General features: G+C 38.9%; 2 protein-coding genes across 13 annotated transcripts in view; both read left to right on the top strand.

Annotated features, from left to right (window-relative positions):
• Window positions 1-10,149, top strand: part of LOC129775866 (uncharacterized) — a 407,327-nt gene extending 397,178 nt beyond the window's left edge. For 8 of the 12 annotated variants that reach the window (XM_055781032.1, XM_055781030.1, XM_055781034.1 and 5 more), the window contains one exon: window positions 2,330-10,149. In XM_055781032.1, coding sequence (XP_055637007.1) covers window positions 2,330-3,561 — 1,232 coding nt within the window. In that variant the 3' untranslated portion in view covers window positions 3,562-10,149. The remainder of the gene's footprint in view (window positions 1-2,329) is intronic. The other 4 variants (XM_055781033.1, XM_055781031.1, XM_055781037.1 and 1 more) reach the window with 3 other exon arrangements.
• A 9,375-nt stretch (window positions 10,150-19,524) lies between these two features.
• LOC129773307 (uncharacterized) lies at window positions 19,525-20,103 on the top strand. Its single transcript, XM_055776908.1, has one exon. It carries the CDS (start codon window positions 19,525-19,527, stop codon window positions 20,101-20,103), a length of 579 nt encoding a protein of 192 aa, XP_055632883.1.
• The last annotated feature ends 1,797 nt before the right edge of the window (window positions 20,104-21,900 follow it).

The raw sequence follows: 21,900 nt of genomic DNA, 5'->3' as shown, positions 1-21,900 counted from the left end.
AACATGAAATAGAAACCATTAGTTATGGATTATCACACTGACCAGTTTTGATTTGTTGTTTGTTTTGACAGCATGTTACATGGTGACTCGAAACTTAAGAAATGGCAACAGTGTACAGGGATATCGGAAATTTTTCCGTTCGTCTGGATTTCTCCTACTGATAATTCAGACGCCATTGAGCTAGAAGTTTTCCACGCAAACAAAGACTGAAAAGGATAATAATAGGTTGTTAATTGTGCTTTATCCACATATGCACCAGAAACTAATAGATTTTAATTCGTTGGAGTCGTGAAGGGAAAATCGACATGCGCCTTGAATGAGCTGACAGAAGAAGACAATTCGCATTGAATTTTGTAGAGACATAGGAATGGTGCAAATTTTATTTTATTATCACAGTAGTAAATAACTAGAATCTGATCTAATATGTCGATGTATACGTTTAATCTCCACAATCCAGGTTGACTTCTCAAAGTAGTCTGTTACTTGATTTTTGGGTATATATAGGGTTGAACGATCAAAATTTGTTCGATGAAAAATGTGTAGTTTATTTTGAATATATATTCATTGATTTTTTTTCATGTAATATTGTATAAAAAAAAGACCATTAAAAATTCCGCATTGCCGAATTAAAACATCCGGGCCTTCCGCTATTTTTAGCTATTTACGTTTAGTACAGCGACTTCTTCAAGTTCTTCCTGACCCAATATCATTCTACGGGGCAGAGTATTTGATGAGGCCATTCCTTGACATACAAATGCTGGTTGTACAAGTCCGATTTTGCATTACGTCGTCCATAACAACGCAATAGAACCTCGTGAGTAGCTCGGTACGCATCCTTGGGATCTTTGTTCGGCCGCCATGTCCTGCCTGACGTCGCGATTCGTAGTTTTCACCTTCTTGTACCTTTCATGGCGCATACCTTTCATGGCGCGCAGCATTATTGTGTGCAAAGCTCTCAACTCGTATCCGAAATCGGATTGAGAGGTGTTGCCTACTTTTTTCGTCAACGGTGCAGCTTCCGACCTTAGAGTTACTCCCTATGAAGCTTCCTGACAGTTGACTTACGTCCCCCGACCATCTTTTCTTGCATTGCGCTTACAAAATGTTCAAGAATAGCTCCTTCTGCTTGGACGCCATTTTCTAACGAGGACTGGAGAGCATACACTAAAATTAAAATGAAGGAATCATTCTACTCGCACACATCTGCAAAGTGCTCATATTTTGAAATGCACATTCGAAATAAATATATCAAAGTTTAGTTGAACAAAATTTATTCGTTCCACATTGGTGACTGTGACCATTCACGTGAATCACGGATCCTTCGACTGAAAAAGGCCTCGATGTTCAGAAAACGAGATAATTTGGTCAATTGTTTACAAATAGGTTACTTTATGTTTCTAAGGTGGCTAACAGTTTGAATTTATAAGCTAATATTCAGTTTTGCGTTCGAGAAATGCTATAAGACGTTATGCAAAAATTACGCACGTGAAAGGGGTTAAAAAAGGATCGAGGTTGTGTTACTGGAAAACACTCTAATGTAATCCAATTTTTGATGGTCTGGTGGTCTGCTCGAAGGAGCTTCCACAATCAACCTAGTTGATGTTGAAGTTAATTTTGAGTACTAAGTTATAATAAGTATATTTTTGGTAAGTGATGAATATCAATGATCAAATTTCGTCTCTTTAATTATAAATAAATGTTGTTTCTATGCTATGCTATTTCGAGAGTGGATAAGAAAATATTGAATTTATTCGGTACATTCGCTGTTCGGCTGAATATTGAGTAGTCGGCCGGATAGTAAAATTGGATAACGGATAGCTAGCTAATATCCGTTTCAACTCTTATTTATAGCCAATTCAAATTCGCACATAAGATCAACAAAAACCGTCTTAGACGCTGATTCGCTATAATGTAAATATGTATCTAATCAAAATTAAACTTTTTACACCGTGAATCTCGTTGTATAATTACGTATATTCGTTTTGTTTCTATGTTCTTCTTGAACATGACTTATGATACATATAATACTGGTGGTGGAAACCCTAGCTGCATCGATCCCCGATTCCTGATGTAACATTTCAACCTGCATCTGGGTTTGCTGTAGCATCCAACTCTCAAATGAACAGTGTATCGTTATCTTTGTTTTTCTCTCTTTCTCTTTTTCTCTTTTTTCTCTCTTCATCACTATCTGTATATCATCTCGTCCTGCCGTCGTTCGTCCGATAACCCACCGAAACCCATTGTCGTGAATCCGAATATCCCTCCACATTCCCCGACAACAACAACAAAAACAAACTAAAACATTTGTGTCCCTCTGCCTGCCCCCCAGTGGATTTAGCTAATTCCTCCTGTCTAACGCCAACAGCTTCCAGTAATCACACGCTCCAGATCGAACCCGCGCAAATCAGACGCCGCAGCGAGGGTGATGCCGGCCGGAGACGGAACGATAGCGGTGGTTCCGGTGCGATCAGTAGCAGTGCTGCAAGCTCCGGCAAAGAAAACCACAGCCGACGGGTCTCGTTGGATTCGTGCGACACGACCCACAAGAGCCACGGGGAACCCCTGAAGTGTCGCTATCCGAAATGTGACGCCACGGCGACGATTGCCGAGGCGAAGAAGTCCTACAAAAGCTGCCACAACTGTTCGCATCTGTACTGTTCGCGGGAATGCCGGAGGGCTCACTGGGAGAAACATCGGAAGGCGTGTCTGCACTCGCGAATCTCCGCACTCTGTCGGCTGGTTTTGTCCACCTGCAAGGACGATGCGGACACCTTGCGCCACCTCAGCCGACTGGCGAGACGGGGCTACTTGTCGCAAGGACGAGGTGTTGTTAGAATACTGTTTCGCAGTCCTGAGAATGCGGACTCCTTCATAAAACAGGGTTTTCAGTGTTTGGGTGAAGTGTCGTACGTGCGCTGGCCTGACTTGCTCCCGTCGGAGATGGGCCCGGAGCTGTATTCGGAACTGCTCAAGCTGAGCACCGAGTACAAGCCGGATTCAAAAATGTTGACCTACGTAGCGATTTGTGTCGTTTCGGAAGCCCCGGGGAATGCCACCGCTCCGGTCAAGTGGGAACGGCAGCTGGTATCACGTTGTGCCAAGCTGAAGCTGTGCAAGTCTGTTATCAACGAAATCAGCAATTCCCCCATCGAGCGGCAGTTCCCAAAGAAAGAGAACGCTACCGACGTGTTGATCCTTTCGTTCAATATTCTATCCAAAACAACACAAAAAAGTCGCGAGGCAGTCTCGCAGAACATTCAGAACATCCTGCGCCAGCGCGGTGTCGTTCTGCGCAAACACTACCCCGAAGTTTTCCAGCGGCTGTGCACATTCGTCGAGGGTTCAACCGATCGGTACCTGCCGGTAACGGTGCACCCGCGGGACAGCGTTACCGGACGGCCGTTCGTTTGCATCATCATGCCGAATTACGGGGACTCGGATAAGGTTCAGTTTCCCATTTCGGAGAACTGCGACGACGAGCGAGTGATGACGATAGACGTCGGGGCGGACGTTGTCGATATCCGTGTCGAGCCGGCGGTGGATACGGACGTCAACCAGTAGACAGAGGGATGCGGGTGCCACCAAGCGATAAAGTTATTCAACGAAATGTTGTGGCTGTGGCGTGGTTGCAAGTTCTCGGGATGGTGATGGTTCGATTTGATGAACTCAGAAACCCAAAAGTTGGCAATTGAAGTATACTAAAATAATCACCATCCTGAACTCGTTCGCCACATACTTTCGTGCAATAGTCAAAAAGCAACGACATTTTTTCAGTGATCCGTAGGTAAACATCTCGAGTGCTGAACGCAAGCGCGAAGCAGGTAAGTTTAACGATAATAATTGCGACAACAGAGAGTGTTAAATAACGAAAACTGAATAACGCCAAATTTTTATACTTAGTAGAGTAGGGTAAACGAATTGGGGACGGGGTGCACATTGATGTGTAAACGAGAAGATTGCTAAAAGGGTATGAAAACTTTTTCTTCGTGTAAATACAATCTGCTTTGTACATTTGCCTGTAAATTCCGGCAACTGTCACCTTTGCTGTTTCAAGTGGTTTTTTCCCCTCTTTCTTGCCTGCATAAGAACTCTAAAATATAAATATTATACACTTGTACATTAGAGTGTGTTCGTTGAAGTAAGTTTTGATATCGTTTCCTTTTCCTGTTCCGATCAATGGTGATTTATTTTCTAGTTACCATCTGTGATCATTTGGAGTAGTTAAACAAGCTCGACAAACGATACTAGGGTTAGAAGTTACAAAGTAGGTCTCCAATCATCATCAATTTAATCCATTCATGTTACAATACCATTGAAATGAAATGCAAGTTGAATAGTAACACCTCACGAGTAGTTAACTGAGACGAATAGTGGATAGAAAATACTGCCCATCAGTTGCAACGTCGGATGGTAACGAGACAACACTAATCTGGAATTCATCGTCCACACACACAGTTCATACGGAGCTCCCCATCCTATTTTCAGAATTCAGTAATTTTTATTAGTACTTAGTTGAGGTTTCTATGCCGAGCAAGGCTTCGCTTTTGCCAGTCCAAAACGCAATGCATTGTCATGACATTACAACCAGTGTCACAAGTTATCAAAATTTATTCACGAATGAAAGAATTAGCTTTTCCCCAGTGTGGTATGAATTCTCTTCTGTTGAAACTCAACACCATATCTGTCATAATGAGTATAACATATGAGTCGAGACGCGAGACCTTTGTCTGATATATTGAACGAAAACAGCATGGACGAATTTCGGAAAGCCTACATTCAGGCACTTTTATTACTGTCAACAGTGTCATGTGATTATCACGAACGTTAAGTTGAACTTCATCGCTTGCAGTGAATTTTTATTGAAAACGTGTTTGATTTCCATATTTAGAACAAAAGAATGGACCAGGAATCCGGAAAAGGCAACAATAGTTTTCGTTGAGCGTTGACCGTTCTTCGGTGTTGAGCGTATCAAAACAATCAAAACAAGATTATGTTTGTTTTCCGCTCACCCATTGCCCATATAATAAAGGGTGTATGCCATTTCCGGCCAATCGGGAGTAAATTCATGAAACATAGCAAGAGTTATCTATACATTCTGTTGCCGAAATCACCAAGAAAAATTATTTGGTGTGATGAATGGCTATGCTATACCATTAATCGATTTCACTCTCAATTGGTTGACGTTGAATTTCTTGCTTTGATTTTCACTAACACGCAATGATTTTCAACTTTTACGTTACGAATATCATGACGAAAATGAAGATGCAAATGGAAAGTGAACTTCACGGCAAGCTGATGTTGATGTTCATTACACTTGTGCTCATTGATAGTGTTCATATTTATCGACTCTCGCTTGAGCACTAGGTTATCAATACAAGGCAGGCTGAAATTCGCCGTATTTGAGTGTCGTGAACGTGAATATTTTCGGCACTGAATACAATGTTTGTTTGTTTATTTCAATAAATATGAACAAAGGATATGTTGCGCAACTAAACTAACTAAACTAAATTTTATTAGTTTAGAAATGATGATTGACTTGATAAACCGTATATTGAGTGAATATCGCCCAATTCTTCCACAAAATCGGAACTGTTAAAAGAGTTATATCAGGCTGGAATGCACGAAAAATCAAAGTGCAAAAATAGAATGGATGACTCTCATTTGTCAAATATTTTTTATAAATAACTGAATTAGTTTATTGCTGCTTTGGAGTTTTCGTTGTAACTCTAGCCATATCCATAAAATTAATTATTGAAACGGTTTGTAACGGGTAAACCTTCGATTTATTAAGTGATCGTGAAAAAAGCGAGTGAATGACACCGAGACAAAAGTCTCCTTTGATCACTTAGGATAAAATTAAAAATATAACACTGATAAAAATGCGAGCGGATGATACTGAGACAAAAGCCTTACTTCTTTCGACGATATTTTCGGTCGATAGTAAGAATTTTATGGGAAAAGTATCCTCCAAAAATCCACATACACTATCATACTGAAATGTCTTCACATACTTCATAGTGTCTTCAAAATGTATTCACAACTTCAAATGTCTTCACAGTAAGTCAAATGTCTTCAAAATGAAGAGATGTCTTCAAACCTGCACGACAAACACGACAAATGCAAATTTATTTGCGACACTTTGACTATTCGGATCTTTGTCCGGGTGATTTATTGCCATTTTTGTTTTACAGATTTTATCTCTTGAATTTATGGAGATTCTATATATTCAGGGCGATGACACTTTGGTACTGAACTTGATTTGCAAGATACCCAGAATAAAGAGAGTCAGTATACTCAGATTCCAAGATCGGGAGAGACATTCATGTCAATTCCAAAACACACTCGGCAAAAAAAAACAACAGTTGTTATATACTTATTTCCACCAAACCGGTCATTTTGACCGGAGGATGTTTAGTTGTCAAGATATAGAAATTTTAGAAAGTTCTACGGAAAATAAAAGTATTTTTATTTAGATATACACTTGACAAAGAAGTTATAGGAACAGAGTGCGAATTCGAAATTTTTAGGTGATTTTTGGAATGGTGTAACTTCTTGAAAAATCAACGCATGAAGTTTTGTAAGAATCTATGGACATCATTTTTATCTTGGAGTGTGTAGCTATAGTGCACAAAAATATCGAGAAGAACTAAAAAAATTATTTTTTTCTGATTTTTCAAAGATTTTAGGACTAACACAATTGTTTGTTAACTAGGTCAACAGCAAACCCAAATAACTTTTTCAACCAGCTTTCATTTGATCCCTAAAACGTTCTGGTAATATGTTTCAATTCATTGTGATAGAAAATTCAATAAATAATTATCGCACCGAAAATCGGAAGGCAGTTTTGAGAACTCCAATAAATTCTCTAGGGTAACACGGGGTGAGTTGGACATACGGGGTGATTTGGACCACCCGTTTATCTCGAAAAGTACGGCTCAACTTGGATTTTTTATAATGTCATCTCCTTCTATTGTTGAACCGTATGTACCTAACGTAAAAAAACTTTGGTAAAATTCGACAGGTGGAAGGAAACGGTAGCATGAACACAACAGGCACTTTGATTGTCAAAAAATGTTAGTTTTCCGATCGTGGTTTTAAGGTTTTTCCAGCTGATTAAACAAACTCTTCGTTTATTGTGCAGTAAAGTTTTCTTCGTCTACAGGAGAGGAACAATTTGATGCAGCGAAACTGTCAGCTTGATAACAATAAATGGAATTAATTGCATTTTAATTTTTACATGTTGTGTGGGGTGACATGGACACGTTTCTGTGGGGTGAATTGGTCCTACCGGTTTGAGGCTTTTCTTTGGTCTAATTGATTCCAGATGCCGCTGAATTACAAAAAGAGGATGGGCAGACAACGTTGGAAGAAGGAGGAGCTTGAAAGAGCAACGCAGGCCATCAAGAACGGATTTTCTTTCACCATGCATCGAAAGTGTTTGAAAATGCTCGAACAACAGTGAAAAGATCCATATAGAATTCGAGATGGTCTCAATCCAATTTTTCTGATCTGGAATCTAACCAAGACACCTGGTATCGATCCCAGAACACTGTTACTGATTGTAACATTATTCCAAAATACTATACATAAACATAAGTATGTTTTTTTCGATGAAACACACACTGGACCAAATCACCCCGCATCAAATTTTAATGTCCAAAAATCATCTCTTTTATTATATGATATATTTGGTAATTTGAAGCTTGTTATAATGATTAAACATTATTAATTGAGAGAAAATAAGTGTAGCTTAGTATACAATGTGTCATTTTATATTTAGACCGTATTGGTTTGGAAATATTAGGCGATTTGCTTAGGTGGTCCAAATTTCCCCCTTTTCCCTTACAAGGTTAATTTGTTGCTTTGACGAAAAAAAAAATGATTTTTTTGCATCGATTTAAAAAAGTGTCAAAATAATTTTGTCTGTAGTGCTTCGAAAATCTTCTGTAATTCTGCAAATATTGCATTAAGTTCCAATGTCTACAGGAAAATTTTCAACCTAGTGTCAAAACCCCTGTGGAAGTTTTTTTTTCATTTTTTTAGCTGATCGATCAAAGTTTGGAGTAAATTAGAAGAGCACTCCATCGCAAATTGTACCAGAAGTACAAAACACTATGCGAACTCTCGGAACGAACGGTCCAGTCCCTTCGTGAGTTTGTGAGTAAGGAGTATGTGTGTATGTGGGAATGCGTATGTATATTTGTGAGTATCATCACACCTTGCAATCTTAAATCATACTTGAAAGGTCAAACTTTAAAACAATGTACATCCCATCTCCTCGCAATGATTTTTCACGAAATTACAGCATTTAAAGCATCAACCAAAAATTTCGACTTTGTTCCTTTAATCTTTTGTCGAGTGCATAACCCATTCATGTTTACACTTCATCGAACATAAATTGATTCTTGTGCATAAATGTTATTTTTCATTGATTCTGATTCATTGATTGAGTTACCAAAGAAATTTTAATTTTCAATTTTTAGGGAGCTATTTTTAATATTTGACAAAATGGAGCTAGCTTAACATTGGTAAAACCTAAATACCAAATTCAATCAGAAATTTCGGCGTTGTACAAAAACTTCTTAGAACTTATTGATTTCGAGTCAACAGTTTCGTTTTATTTTGCTCGCCGGTACATTTTGAACAGATACTATCAACGATAAAATTATTGTCAGGAGTGATTTTATTGCATCTTCTATAATACGGGATGTCCATACTTTGTGCCATATGCTACCGAGCTTTCTCACGTTATATAACCAATATCATTAGACGAAGTCCCACCGGAATTACATCAATTACAGTTCCGGTTGGCTTTAGACATCATGAATTCCGTTATTGCAGGATTACAGTCACGATTCCCACATGACTAGCAAAGAAAATCGTCAACAAATAACTAAATTTATCATTACATCAAGCGAGTCTCACTACGTAATGAGGAAACTTTTCACACTCGTACCAACCCTGCCCTAAATCATCGCTTTATTCACTGTTCATCATCATCTAGGATTCAGAAAAATCTACAGAAACATGTGCACTCCAATGACACACTTTCTATCAGGGAACACTGCAACAATAAAACGGATCTGCTAAAAGAGCAAACGGAAAAATGACTCTGTCATCTCGTTCGTTTCGATGGTTCACAGCCACAGCACACACTCATCAGCACATACACACTTCATTCAAGTGCACTCAGAAAATTTCCCAATGATTTGAGTTGGATCCCCTGGGAGTTTTCTCCGGAGATCGAACCGTTGTCGGACCGATTAGAAAGGATTTCAGTCGAATTGAAAACATCGTTTAAAACTCGATCATCCTTCAGCTTCTGCCAAAGATTATGTATTCACACCCAATACACGGACACACCCATCCACTAACTACCTCACAATCGCCCCGGTCCGTTCGAATCCTGTTGACTGTTTAAATCCTTTCCAAGCAACACCATTCATGCGAAATAATATTCCAACAACACTTTTTTCACGGCGATCTAAGTTTGACCGCAAAAAATCATCCAAACGAGGGAAAAAAAGAACCAAAGGTAGGGATTTTTATGGAAATGATTTACGAGGGCGAAAGGAAACAATACAGGATATACTTCTCGAAGCAAATTGTTTGAAATATACGAACTAGTCGCTCCTAGTTGATGTTCCTGGAAAAAAAGGAAATCCTTTTGTGTGGGTCTTTGAATAATCGTTCGAAGGAAAGAGAAAAAAGGATGAATCGTTTATGTGCAGCTTTGGTGATAAATTTGTGATCCACACACTAATAATCGGTCAGTTTGGGGTTATGGCGCGAATAATGGAAGCATCGTTCTTTGCAGGGGGATTTACGATGTTGGTGATTCAGTTAGGACAGGTGAGGACAAGATAAACTAGTTGGTGAAACTGTAGCACGAGAATTCTATTCGAGAAGAAAAGATCAAAAGAATCACGGGTATCTGAAGAGCATATAAAGCATCATCAACTGGAAATATAAATAAGTAGGAGACGAGTACTGGGTAGTTGATACTAGCGTAGAAGGACCTCTGATTGACTCAGTATTTCCTCGACAAATATTTACAAAACCCAGAGAAGTAAAATATAGAAAGGAGGTTGACTGCTGATAATATTTTATTTGATTTCATTTTTTTTCATTTACACCCTGATTCCAAAGTGAGGTACTCTATAAACAAACGTTAATAATTTAACTGTGAACTGAGGAGAATGTTAAAAAGAACATAATATGAATTCTAAAGAGGACAAGAAACTGTTCCCAGCGGAGCGGAATCTCATTAAAGATATATTTGACGAACCCTGTTGAGGATTATTCAGCATTTGTACCCAGCGAGGAGCACTCAATTCCACACAGAAACAATTACTTTGAATAATTTAGCAGTGGAAATGATTTTGGGCACCATGATTCTCTATGAAACTAACGTAACAACATAAAAATCGAATCAACATTCATGAAAATTAGTTCGGATAGTTAGATAAATTTTCTTAGGAAAACAAAATATGTTAAGTCAAAATTACGCTTACAATAAGTTCCGATAATTTCTCGAGCCATATCAGTAATCGACACCGACATATTTACAAACTCGAAACATTCAGCTGCTTACCAACTTACCACTATTAGACAATAAGAATCGGATTGGGAATATGCCATTACTGAGGGCAGCGACTTAGTGCAATATTGGAAAATGGCAGAGGGCGAGTTTTTTTGCCGCCTTCCGTTTTCCAAAACTAGTTTAGTAACAAACATAAAACCGATATCACCTGCAAGAGAGGCGACTGAAAGCGTTGTTCATGATGACGGTCCTGAGGAGAAAAGTTTAATTGTAAACTGTCATGACAAACTTCTGCTAGCAGAAGGTAATGTTTCCCACCGCCTCCGTGTCACGGTTTGTTTCCGATTGCGGGCGGGGAAACTTTACCCGGCAACTATAGCAACACATAAGAGCTTTCGCATCATCGTGCTGTAAATTGTCTGTCGAAAACTAAGCGAGGAAAGTGGAAAAAATGTTATACTTGGATCCTTCGTCCGAACCATTTAATCAGTTTGTCTTTATCCCTCTACTACCGAACCAAAAAACGATTTTAAATGAATGTAACTTGATGAAACAGACTTTAAACATAAGCAACAAATTAAAAAGAAGACCCGAATCATACATTCACTCACAGTTGTAGCCAGCTTTTTTTGTGTGTTCCGCGAGAAAGAGAAACGATTTTTTCGAAGCGTAAATATTGCCTTTTTCGGCTAGAATGTTGTAAACGCTTGTTTTGTTGCATCGTGTAAACGCAAACTAATGTAAGCATTTGTTGAAGGTGTTTTTTTCTTTCTTCTGGTGCTGCGACAGCTTTAAGATGAATGCATTTTTTCCCTGACCACTCTATTCCTAGTAGTATCAAGTATTGAATCGCTTCACTTAATCATCATTCCTAACCGAAGAGAAAATGGAAAACTAAAGAATACATTTAAAAACAATTAATTATAGGATAGTCAAAGCATGATGAGATTAAATTTCTGAAAATAATAAAGTAAAACAAAAATCGTAAATTAATATTTCCATTCAAAATTCCAACCAATTACATAATGAAGACATAACAGAAAAAAGACATACTTTGAGCATGCAAAGAAACAATACATTAAATATATTTTAGGATATTCCAAATTTATTACTACAAACCAAACAAAAAACAATGATATATTTAGAAACATTGTATTTTATTATTATTTAAATAAAGTGAAAAAATATAATACTTGTTGAATGATTGCCAAATATGTGTCGATCTGTTACTTAGAATATCACATTCCAACTGTTATCATCTATCGCAATTGCGTTTGTTCATATTTTCAAAGTAATTTAGAAAAAGATGAATAAAAAAATAGTTAATGCACACGGTCGATCCTGTAGTTATAATTATATATGAAGCGTTCGAGGGAATTTCCTGCGGTGGATTATGTAATCATGAAAACATGGTTCTACCAAGTAAGGTAAGATTAGTACAGAATCCTTAAATCAAATCAACAATCCGTATCTGTTATCTGAAATTTTCATTATGATATTACATCTTTCATTAGAACTTGTATTCGGAAGTCTGAAACTAAATTTTCTACATTTTTCCAGGTGGCCATAGACTTTTCTTGATTTGAAACTGATGAAATAGAGAAAGGATTGTTTCCTTTACAAATTACTGTTTATTTCAAGCGTAAGTAGTAAAACAATATACACAGTGTGTCAATTAAGTTTTGGGACTGGTGAAAAAGATCTTTCAACCGATTTGTTTATACAGGTTTTTCCATTTCGGGCTTCCGAAAGTATACAGCCCTGCGCTGACAACCGTTTTACATAGCTGTCAACCAAAGCGTCATATTCTTAATTGAATGTCTGCCATTTTACAATATGGATCGATTAGCATTGCACTACGTGTTAATTTTGTTAAATTATACTATAAAAATGATGAAAAACCGGCAAATGTTTTTCGAGCATTACGGACGGATTTTGGTTGTCATGGACGGCCCAGAGAGCACACAATCGCTAATGTAGTGCGTAAATTCGAACAAACTGGATCCGTAGCGGATATTGTGAAACCTGTGCATCATCGTAATGTGCGTTCGGCCGAAAATATTGCTGCTGTTGCGTGGAGGATGTGTGGAGGATGACCCGAATGTTTCGATTCCACGGCGTGCTCAGCAATTGGGCTTGTCAAACACATCATTGTGGCGAATTTTGCATTTGGACTTGCACCTACATCCATATAAAGTCCAACTGGTACAAAAATTAGAGCGTGGTGACCATGGAATGCGTCGGGCATACGTCGATTGGGTGAACTAACAACAGCAGCAAAATGCTGAATTTTCGCATCAAATTTTCTTCAGCGATGAGGCACATTTCGAGCTCGGTGGCTATGTGAACACCCAAAATTTTCGTATATGGGGCTCAGAAAATCCACACGTTATTGTTGAGAGGCCATTGCGCCCGCCAAAAGTCACTGTTTGGTGCGCATTATGGTCTGGTGGAGTCATCGGGCCGTATTTCTTTGAAAATGAGACGGTAACTGTGAATGGTGAGCGCTATGGCCGCATGTTAACCGATTTTTTTGCCACAAATTGAAGATATGGATACGGATGACATGTGGTTTCAGCAGGACGGCGCCACGTGCCACACAACACGACCGAACATGGCCATATTGCGAACGAAATTTGAGGGACGCAGAATTTCGCGTTTTATTGATGCCAATTGGCCGTCCAAATCATGCGATTTGAACACGCTAGACTTTTTTTTGTGGGGTTATGCGAAAGACCGTGTCTATGCCAACTTTCCGCAAACTCTTGAACATTTGAAAGACAACATTCGTGAAGTTATGACCGAGATACCGCCGAAAAGTCATCGAAAATTACCTGTTCCGGATCAAGGTGTGCGAGGAAGCCCTAGGTGGACATTTGAATGATGTTGTATTTCACACATAATGGCATAAACCAAACTTTAATTTGAAATAAAAGTTTCATCGAAATTCGAATTCTAAGTGTGTTTTATTTCAATTTACTTTCGGAATTTAAAGTTGGAAAACCCTGTATATTTGTTGATTCTATTATTCAAAACAGTTTCATCAAGCTTCAATATTTTTTTCTGTTTTAATTTCAGATGTCTTCAGTAGTAAAAATTTAAATTCTAATTTTTTTTGAACACTGTCTTTGGTAAACTGATAGAGAATAATATGCTTCCCTAAACGGATATCGCTACCATACGTCGACACTGTATTAACTATATAACATATTACATATTAGATATAGAAAAGTTATTTTACATTCATATATATATTTTTTTTATTTTCTTATGTTGTAACTGTCAATCCCAGTCAGTCAGCGCTTTCGATCCCTCGCCGCCAGTTCGTCCAACAACGATATTGTCCAGTCGGTGTCCTCACGAAGAATGAGCAAATTATTTTACGTGTATTATGTTTTATTGTGTTCCACACTTTCATACAGCGAGCTTCTTCTTATTATTCTTGGAGACAGGCTTGTGTAGCGTTGTTGATAATGTCTTTAGAAAGCAACTAAATGGGATTTTGTTTGCACTAAAATATAGCTTAATTTATTGGCTGCCACCTATCATCAATGTCCTCAATTTTGTATAATTTTATTAGGCAATGAATTCGATTTAAAGCAAGTACGTCACGAAGTTGTTTTTAATTTCATTGAAAAAAAAATAAGTCACAAAAATATGTGAACTTTTCTACAGTATTACTTTGATAAAAGAATACACATTGTGATGTAGGGCAAAAATCATTTGATTGAGCCACCTACAGCAAAATAACAGCCGGGAAAATTGAGTGTTCGAAAAACGGAACGTTGGCAAATTCATAAAATTTCTTGAACATGGCGGTGAAACACGACAAACGTATTAAAAGGGCCTATTTACTATAAAAAAGACAATAAATTAGAAATTTTTTTTTATATATCTTGAATTTGACTGCATTCAGATGGAGATTGATACAGAGCTTCTCTGTTTTATATCACATCAGAATTCATAATTTGTGGCTAAAAATGATTGTTAACATACAAAAATTCGAAGTTTCAAAAATTCATAAAAATTCGATGTTCTACAAAGTTCGTCAAAAAGAATAAAATTTTCCACATGACTTCCATTTTATATGAAAAAATTTAAAAAAAATAAAAAATTCACATTTAAGACATTGCAAATAAAAGTTTTCTTGTAAATATAAAAAAGAGTACTATTTTTTTTTCTCAGTGTATTTTTTTTCACGTTTAAACATCAATACTCTATAATTCTTTCTAAGACACTATTTCGATACGACTCATAGTTTTTGAGATATAAATTATCAATGATTTCTCTTACTAAAATCGATACGCCCTATTCAAAAGTTACACTTGAGTCAAAAAAATTCCAAATGCTGTGGAAAACTTACATTTCCTCCAACCCAAATGGAATACAAACTTTCGTTCGAATCCGAAGTATATGTTTTAAAAAACGGTAATTTTAGTTCGATTTCATTTGGAATTGCACATCATATTCATCCGTTCCGTCCAGCGATACCTGCAAAACACATTCCGAGCTGTATTTGACAATATGGAAGATAGGTCAGAACCTCATCTATCGAAATCTATCTCATATCTCTATCTCATCTATCTCAAACTCAAATTGGAGCGTTTTGCAGTTGAGTTATTAACTAAAGAAAAAAGTTGATGAAGAGAAATCGATCAAGTCACTTACGTCCCTTTTCTTTTGAGCCCCTCAATCATTACCCTTAGAATTTAGACATAATTCTAGTCTGGAAATTAAAAAAAAAACAATTTTTCCTTCATATTTCTGTAGTTTACGCATTCAAGAATATACCCTAGAAAGGACTTATCGAAAATCCTATTATTAACCGAGTTAGAGCCCTTTTAGTGGTGCGGTATCTAACCTGGTACGGCACGTTCTGCTGAACCGATTCATGTCGAATTTAAATGAATACAGTTTGGGTGTATCGCATGAACCTCTAAAAAATGATATTTTTTAAATTTGACTATTTAAAAAAAATCTAGAGACGTAATAAAACACGCTTTGAACAGCATTTTGCTTTTTCAAGCAGCCGCCATTTTGTCAAAAAAGATGTTTTTGACTTGTTTGAGGTTCATGCGATAGCGGCATCTTTACTGATTCAGAATCTGTTTAATTTTTTTTTGTTTCAGATCACCAGAAGGGCTGGAATCGTGTACGCCATGACAAAACGATTTTTGAACTCTCGCACTTCATTAGCTCTTAACTGTTCTAGTTATGAATATTTTTTCTCCGTTCAATTTTTGTTTTATTGTTAGAAGATGGATGAACAAATAATTATATAATGGATAGTAAAAATATTATTTGTTTTATGATTACGGAAATCGAAAAAACGTCCGAAATTCGTGTCTCTACACTAGAATACCCCCTTAAGGAAACATGTTATCATATTCTAGTAAGAATATAGTTTGGAGTTTGGCTCCTTTAAACTTATGTAAGCCTTATTTAATATAACTTATTTAAGCATATAAAAATAAAAGGATTAATATATAAAAAAAAAGTTCGTTCTGATTGACGAATGATCGTTCGTTCACTTTTCTTGGCGAACTCGTTCTTTCGAACTGTTTGCGAACGGTTTGACCATCTCTATTGTTGCGCCTAACGTCAGAATTGTATGCAAACATGTTATTTGTTGTTCTTTCTCCACAGAGCAATTAGCGAGTAAAATCTAAAAAAAATATACCCACTGGAAGTACACGAAATCAGATTGGGTGACGACCCTATGAAAAAATTGACAATGCAAATTTCCGCTGATAATAGCGAGACCCGAAATTCCAAACGAAGTGGTTTCACACGCTCGAGTGCTTGGGTCAGCGATTAAGACCCTCCTCGATGCAATAAAATGCGCCACAATGTAGGGAACATTACGAGTTCCAAGAAAACGCGACAATTAAAAACAAGTATAATGTTCGGCAGCGATAAGATCGAGAATACCATATCGATGCACGACGTCGCATCATATTCCATAGACGGGGCATTCATCGTGGCGATGGTGATCGCCATCATTTACTACCATTGGAGGAGAAACACGAAACGACTGCGCGAACTGGAAGGGGCGCAGCGGAGGATCCGACTCGATAGTGTGAATGCTGTATAATCAAAATAATGCGAACGCTGTATAATCAAACGCACATTTTGTGCTGACATGGAGAAACAAGAAACACCCAAGTGACCTAAGCAATGTAAAATTTAAGGAAATACAGTTCAGTCTAAAACCGACCGTGAAGGAGTTAGTACTTAGTCCGAAAGCCGTGTTGGGCCACTATGGCCCAATACTAACATCTTAATTTTAACGAACAACATTTGGTGACCCCGACGTGATCGCACTTCGAGCGATCACGGACTCGCGAAAGTAATCGATTCTGATAAGTGAAGTGACATTCTCTCCGCGCGCGAAAAAGTGATGCCATTGCATGGCTGTATAATCGGAAAGTGAAGTGACATTGTCTCAGCGCACGGAAGATGTTGCGCCATTAAGTGGCTGAAACCAAGAAAATGAATCTCCCATTCGCGGGAAGTATGGTGTGCCACTGCGTGGCTAAAAATTAACAAAGTGAACTTCCTACTCGCGGGAAGTATGCTGCGCCACTGCATAGTTATTACAATGCGCCACTGTGTGGCTGAAAATTGACAACGTGAATTTCCCATTCGCGGGAATCATAACATGACACTGCGTGACTGTGTGATCAATAAGTAAACTTCGCCCGTGAGCGAAGCACGGTGTGCAACTGCGTGGAAGATGTGTGATAAACACGAATTATTGTGACTGATGTGAAAAATTTGTAAAGATGAATTCTCGACATTCCAACGACCTACTGTATTCCATGTGCTACATGTATATGAGGGATACGGAGGAGAATTTGAAACAGGACCCGCGTCGTACGCGGGAAGAAGCTGCAGCGATAAAACTGATAATATCGCACATGTTCAACTTGGCGGCAGGAGCCGCGGTTATAAACAGATACGAAAGCAGATTTACCACTGAACTAAATAGATCGGCCGAAGCCATAGCCGACTATTTAGACTGGAGCATAATCAATGACCCAGCTAAGTATTTGAGTCAATCAAACAAGTAAAGCGGTTAGTAATTATCAAATCAAATAAACATGACGACAAACGAGGACGATGCCGTTGAAAGCTGGAAAAAGCAGCTAACGGCACTGGAGCAAAGCATTGCTCCGATTATCAAAGACGCATGCAAATTAGCAGAAGACGACGACGAAGTCGAAACATTACTAGTGCAACAAGAAGTACTAACAAGCTTGTACGATCAAGCTTGTGCAGTGATACTGAAAATTGAGGGCCAAACGGGGCCCTCCAAGAGACGGGATGCTCTCCTCCCCGCATATATCAAGTCCAGAGCCAGTTTGGCAAAGAGAATACGGCATGCGCAATCACAGACGAATGAACCGAGTCAGGATGAAGGTTCAAGGCAAGTACTGGATCAAACAATGATCACCGGCAATAGCAAGGCCGATTATTTACCCCGATTGGAGCTCCCGAAGTTCCGTGGGTCAGCCACCGAGTGGCTATCGTTTAAAGCCCGCTTTGAGAAGCGGATTGCGACCCTAAACGAGGATGCAAGCAAATACGCTTTCCTGGCGAAATGTTTAGAATACGAGCCCGCTCGTAACTCCTGCGAAGCACTCGAGAATTCAGGAGTGCCTTTCACTGAAGCCTGGGCCAAACTGGAAGCAAGATTCTACAAGAAACGAATCGCATATGAAGGTTACTTTTACACTCTGCTGAAAATTAAAAGGATACATAAGGCATCGCAAAGAGCGATACTAGGACTGATCGACGCTGTCGATACACTATTGTCCGCCACTCGACAAATAGCAAATGAACAACCTGGCGAACCAGATTGCATCGCCAATGGGTTACTAATATGCTTAGTGAAAGAACGATTGGATGAATCAACACTTTCTAAGATTGAAGAAAAGTTGGACCTCCAGCGCATTTATGTTTGGAGCGAATTCAAAATAGAATTAGAGCGGCTGGCTAACCAGATGACTTGCAAAGTGGCTGCCGAAACGGCACACTCTAGTCATCGACCCCAGCCGAAAGTCGTAGCAGCAATCGAAGGCAAAGCTGCGACCACCAAAGACAAAAGGGAAGCACAGCGGTGCTACGTTTGTCACAATGAAGGACACACAGCATTTACGTGTCCTAAATTCACGAAAATGAGCATCCCAGAACGATGGGAAACTATCAAAGCAGGGAGGCACTGCTTTAATTGCCTCATACCTGGGCACTCAACGAAGGAGTGCAAATCACAACGGAAATGCCAAATATGCAGCACGAAGCATCATACACTACTTCATCGTGGAGACTCTCCCAAGGGGGACGAGATCCAACAATTGCATCCCGAGAAGGATGTCAATCAAGCACAAGCAAGTTCAACGAAATGACTAGCTCAGGAAGAATACGTCTTTCTGGGCACAGCCATAATTCATGTTAAGGGTGAGCAGAAATGGCACCCTCTTCGATGTCTACTTGATTCAGGGAGTCAAGTAGAAACAATCACAGAAAAGGCTGCTCGAAGCCTAGGAATTCCGCAACACTCGGTAAACGTAACCATTAAAGGAGTTAGCGGACAAGCACATGTTAAAAGGGGTATCAAAACTGTGATAGCCTCTCACGCAAGCAACTACAATGAAAGTTTAGAATTGATCATAGTGCCAAAGATATTGGACGATCAACCAAGCACAGCTATTGATGAAAAGGGTATACGGATACCAGAACAATTGCACCTTGCCGATCCCCAGTTTTACAGATCGAATGAAATCGACATTCTCCTCGGAGCGAGAATATTTTTCAAAATTCTAATGCCAGGCCGGCTTAGCGTAGCCAACGGTCTTACGTATCAAGAGTCCAGCTTGGGCTGGATTGCATGTGGGACGCTACGTCACAGCAGCCCATCAACCACTGTATTGTCTGCTACAAGGTGTAGCAGAAATGAATTCGAATTCCCACAGGACGAAATGGCCAAACTCATAGAGAAGTTTTGGCGTCTTGAAGAAGCGTGCTTTCAAGACTGGGAACCAAAGCAACATGACGAATGCGAGGCGGAAAGTCACTTCCGCACAACGTTAGAGATCGCTCCCGACGGGAGATACATTACACGAATGCCCCTACGGGGGGAGCCGTCATCGTTAGGCGACTCTTATCAACAAGCATATAGAAGATTCACATCGCTTGAGCAAAGGCTCAAGCGGAATGCAGACCTGTACAAAGAGTACAGGGCATTCATGAATGAATATGAAACACTGGGACATATGGTACCAGTCACCACAGAAGACTTTCACAAAGTAAAGTATTTCATCCCTCACTCGTGTGTGGTGAAACCAGATTCAACATCCACCAAGGTTAGGGTGGTGTTCGACGCAAGTGCAAAGACGTCAACCGGAGTATCCCTGAACGATATACAAATCGTGGGACCAACCATTCAAAAGGACTTATTTGATCTGCTAATTGATTTCAAGACGCACAACGACGTGCTAGTAGCAGATATTGCAAAGATGTACAGACAAAAAGACAAACGTAGAATGAAGCGCACGTAAAATTTGTTGCTGCGGTGCATACAGTATAATAGTTGTTTTTTTTCCCACGTAAAAATCCACAGAGACTGGTAAAACGTAAAAAAAGTTCTGCTGATTGGAAAAGTGTCGATTTAGAATCGTTTTATCTGTGATATATCCATAAAAGTGCAAAAATTAATTCCGAGTTTTTGCTAGAAGGCATACGTGCGCTTGACAATAAGACATCGATTAGTGTTTTAGTGGTGGTGTATACGTTATATCCCGCCATGGCAGAGAAACAAGTACGACTACGTAGTAACTCAGTCGTTAAATCGGATGCTGATATGACTGTTGCGGATCTGGCGAGTCTCATGCAATCTCAATTGAACAGCTACCAACAATCTACCAAGGAAGACTTCAAAAAATTGAGTGCTTCTCTCTCATCTCTAACATCACAACTCAGCAAATTTCGTGATAACATCACCACTGAAATGGAGAGACTCCGAGAGGAAAATAAACAAACGTTTACTACAATTTCATCCTCGATCGAGAAATCAAACAAAGATACATCGTTGGCAGTGGATAGATCGACACGCAGGAATGATCTTGTCATTAGTGGAATTCCGTTTGTGGATGGTGAGAATCTGCTGTCCTACTTCCACTCATGGTGTAGAACTTTTGGATACGTCGAGAGTGAGTTCCCGCTAGTAGACATTCGTCGGCTCTCGAAGGGAGCTTTGGCTGCGGGCAAAGTCTACATGATCCTGCTACAATTTGCTATAACCATACAGCGGAACGACTTTTACTCCCGGTATCTACGATCTCATTCATTGTCACTATCTGGGATAGGATTTTCAGTAAACAAACGAATCTACATAAATGAGAATTTGGGCCCTAGTATCAGAGCTTTACGATCCAAGGCGCTACATATGAAGAAGGAAGGAAAGCTGAGCGGAGTATTTACGCGAGGTGGAATCTTGCTCATAAAGAGAAACGGAGATGAGAAGGAGATTACTGTATCGTCAGACAGTGATTTAAGTGAATCAATTTAAACCCGTTCCTTACTAGTTTTTGCATTTCCTTTCTCTCCTATCCTCATATTCCATTCGCTCCCCTCCTAAAAGTCTGTTCGAGTTGCTGCTGATCCTGCCGATGCTGCTGATGCTGCTGATGCTGCTGATGCTGCTGATGCCGCCTATGCTGTTGCTGCTGTTGTTGAATGTGGATGGTACTTTTACCTGGATGCTGTGGATTCTGGAATATAAGCTCTACTGTTTACTGTATGCGTCACATTATTAGAAAAAAAAAAAAAAAAAAAAAAAAAAAAAAAAATGAATTATGTAATTAGTGTTTTCGAAAAAATGCTCATATATTATCCTCTCTTTATTGCTGTGTCCTTTCCTTATTTACGCAATGGCTAGTGATTCCAATTTTTACACCTCAACGAATTGGTGCGTTCCTGGGACCGTAATGAAATCCGCCTTATACAATGGAAAGCTTTCGATATGTTCTGTGAATAGTCAAAGTATTTGTGCTCGTAGGCTGTGCAAAATTGAAGAATTACGTCAGATCGTGGCAGTTAGTAATGTTGATATAATATGCGTGAGTGAAACATGGTTAAGCGAAAGTATCAATGACTCTATTGTAACTATCAATGGTTATAGTGTTGTTCGAAATGATCGTGTTGGACGAATAGGAGGTGGTGTATGTTTCTATTTAAAAAATGGTCTCGTCTTCAATGTTATTTCAAAATCTAATAATGATACAGGAGTGACTGGTACAGAGTTCATAACAATAGAGGTTATTGTACAAAATGAGAAACTAATGATTACAACTTTG

Source organism: Toxorhynchites rutilus, chromosome 3, assembly GCF_029784135.1.
Source record: "Toxorhynchites rutilus septentrionalis strain SRP chromosome 3, ASM2978413v1, whole genome shotgun sequence".
Lineage (NCBI taxonomy): Eukaryota > Metazoa > Arthropoda > Insecta > Diptera > Culicidae > Toxorhynchites > Toxorhynchites rutilus.
Note: the sequence above shows the minus strand (reverse complement) of the source record. Positions and strands in the feature narration are given on the sequence as shown.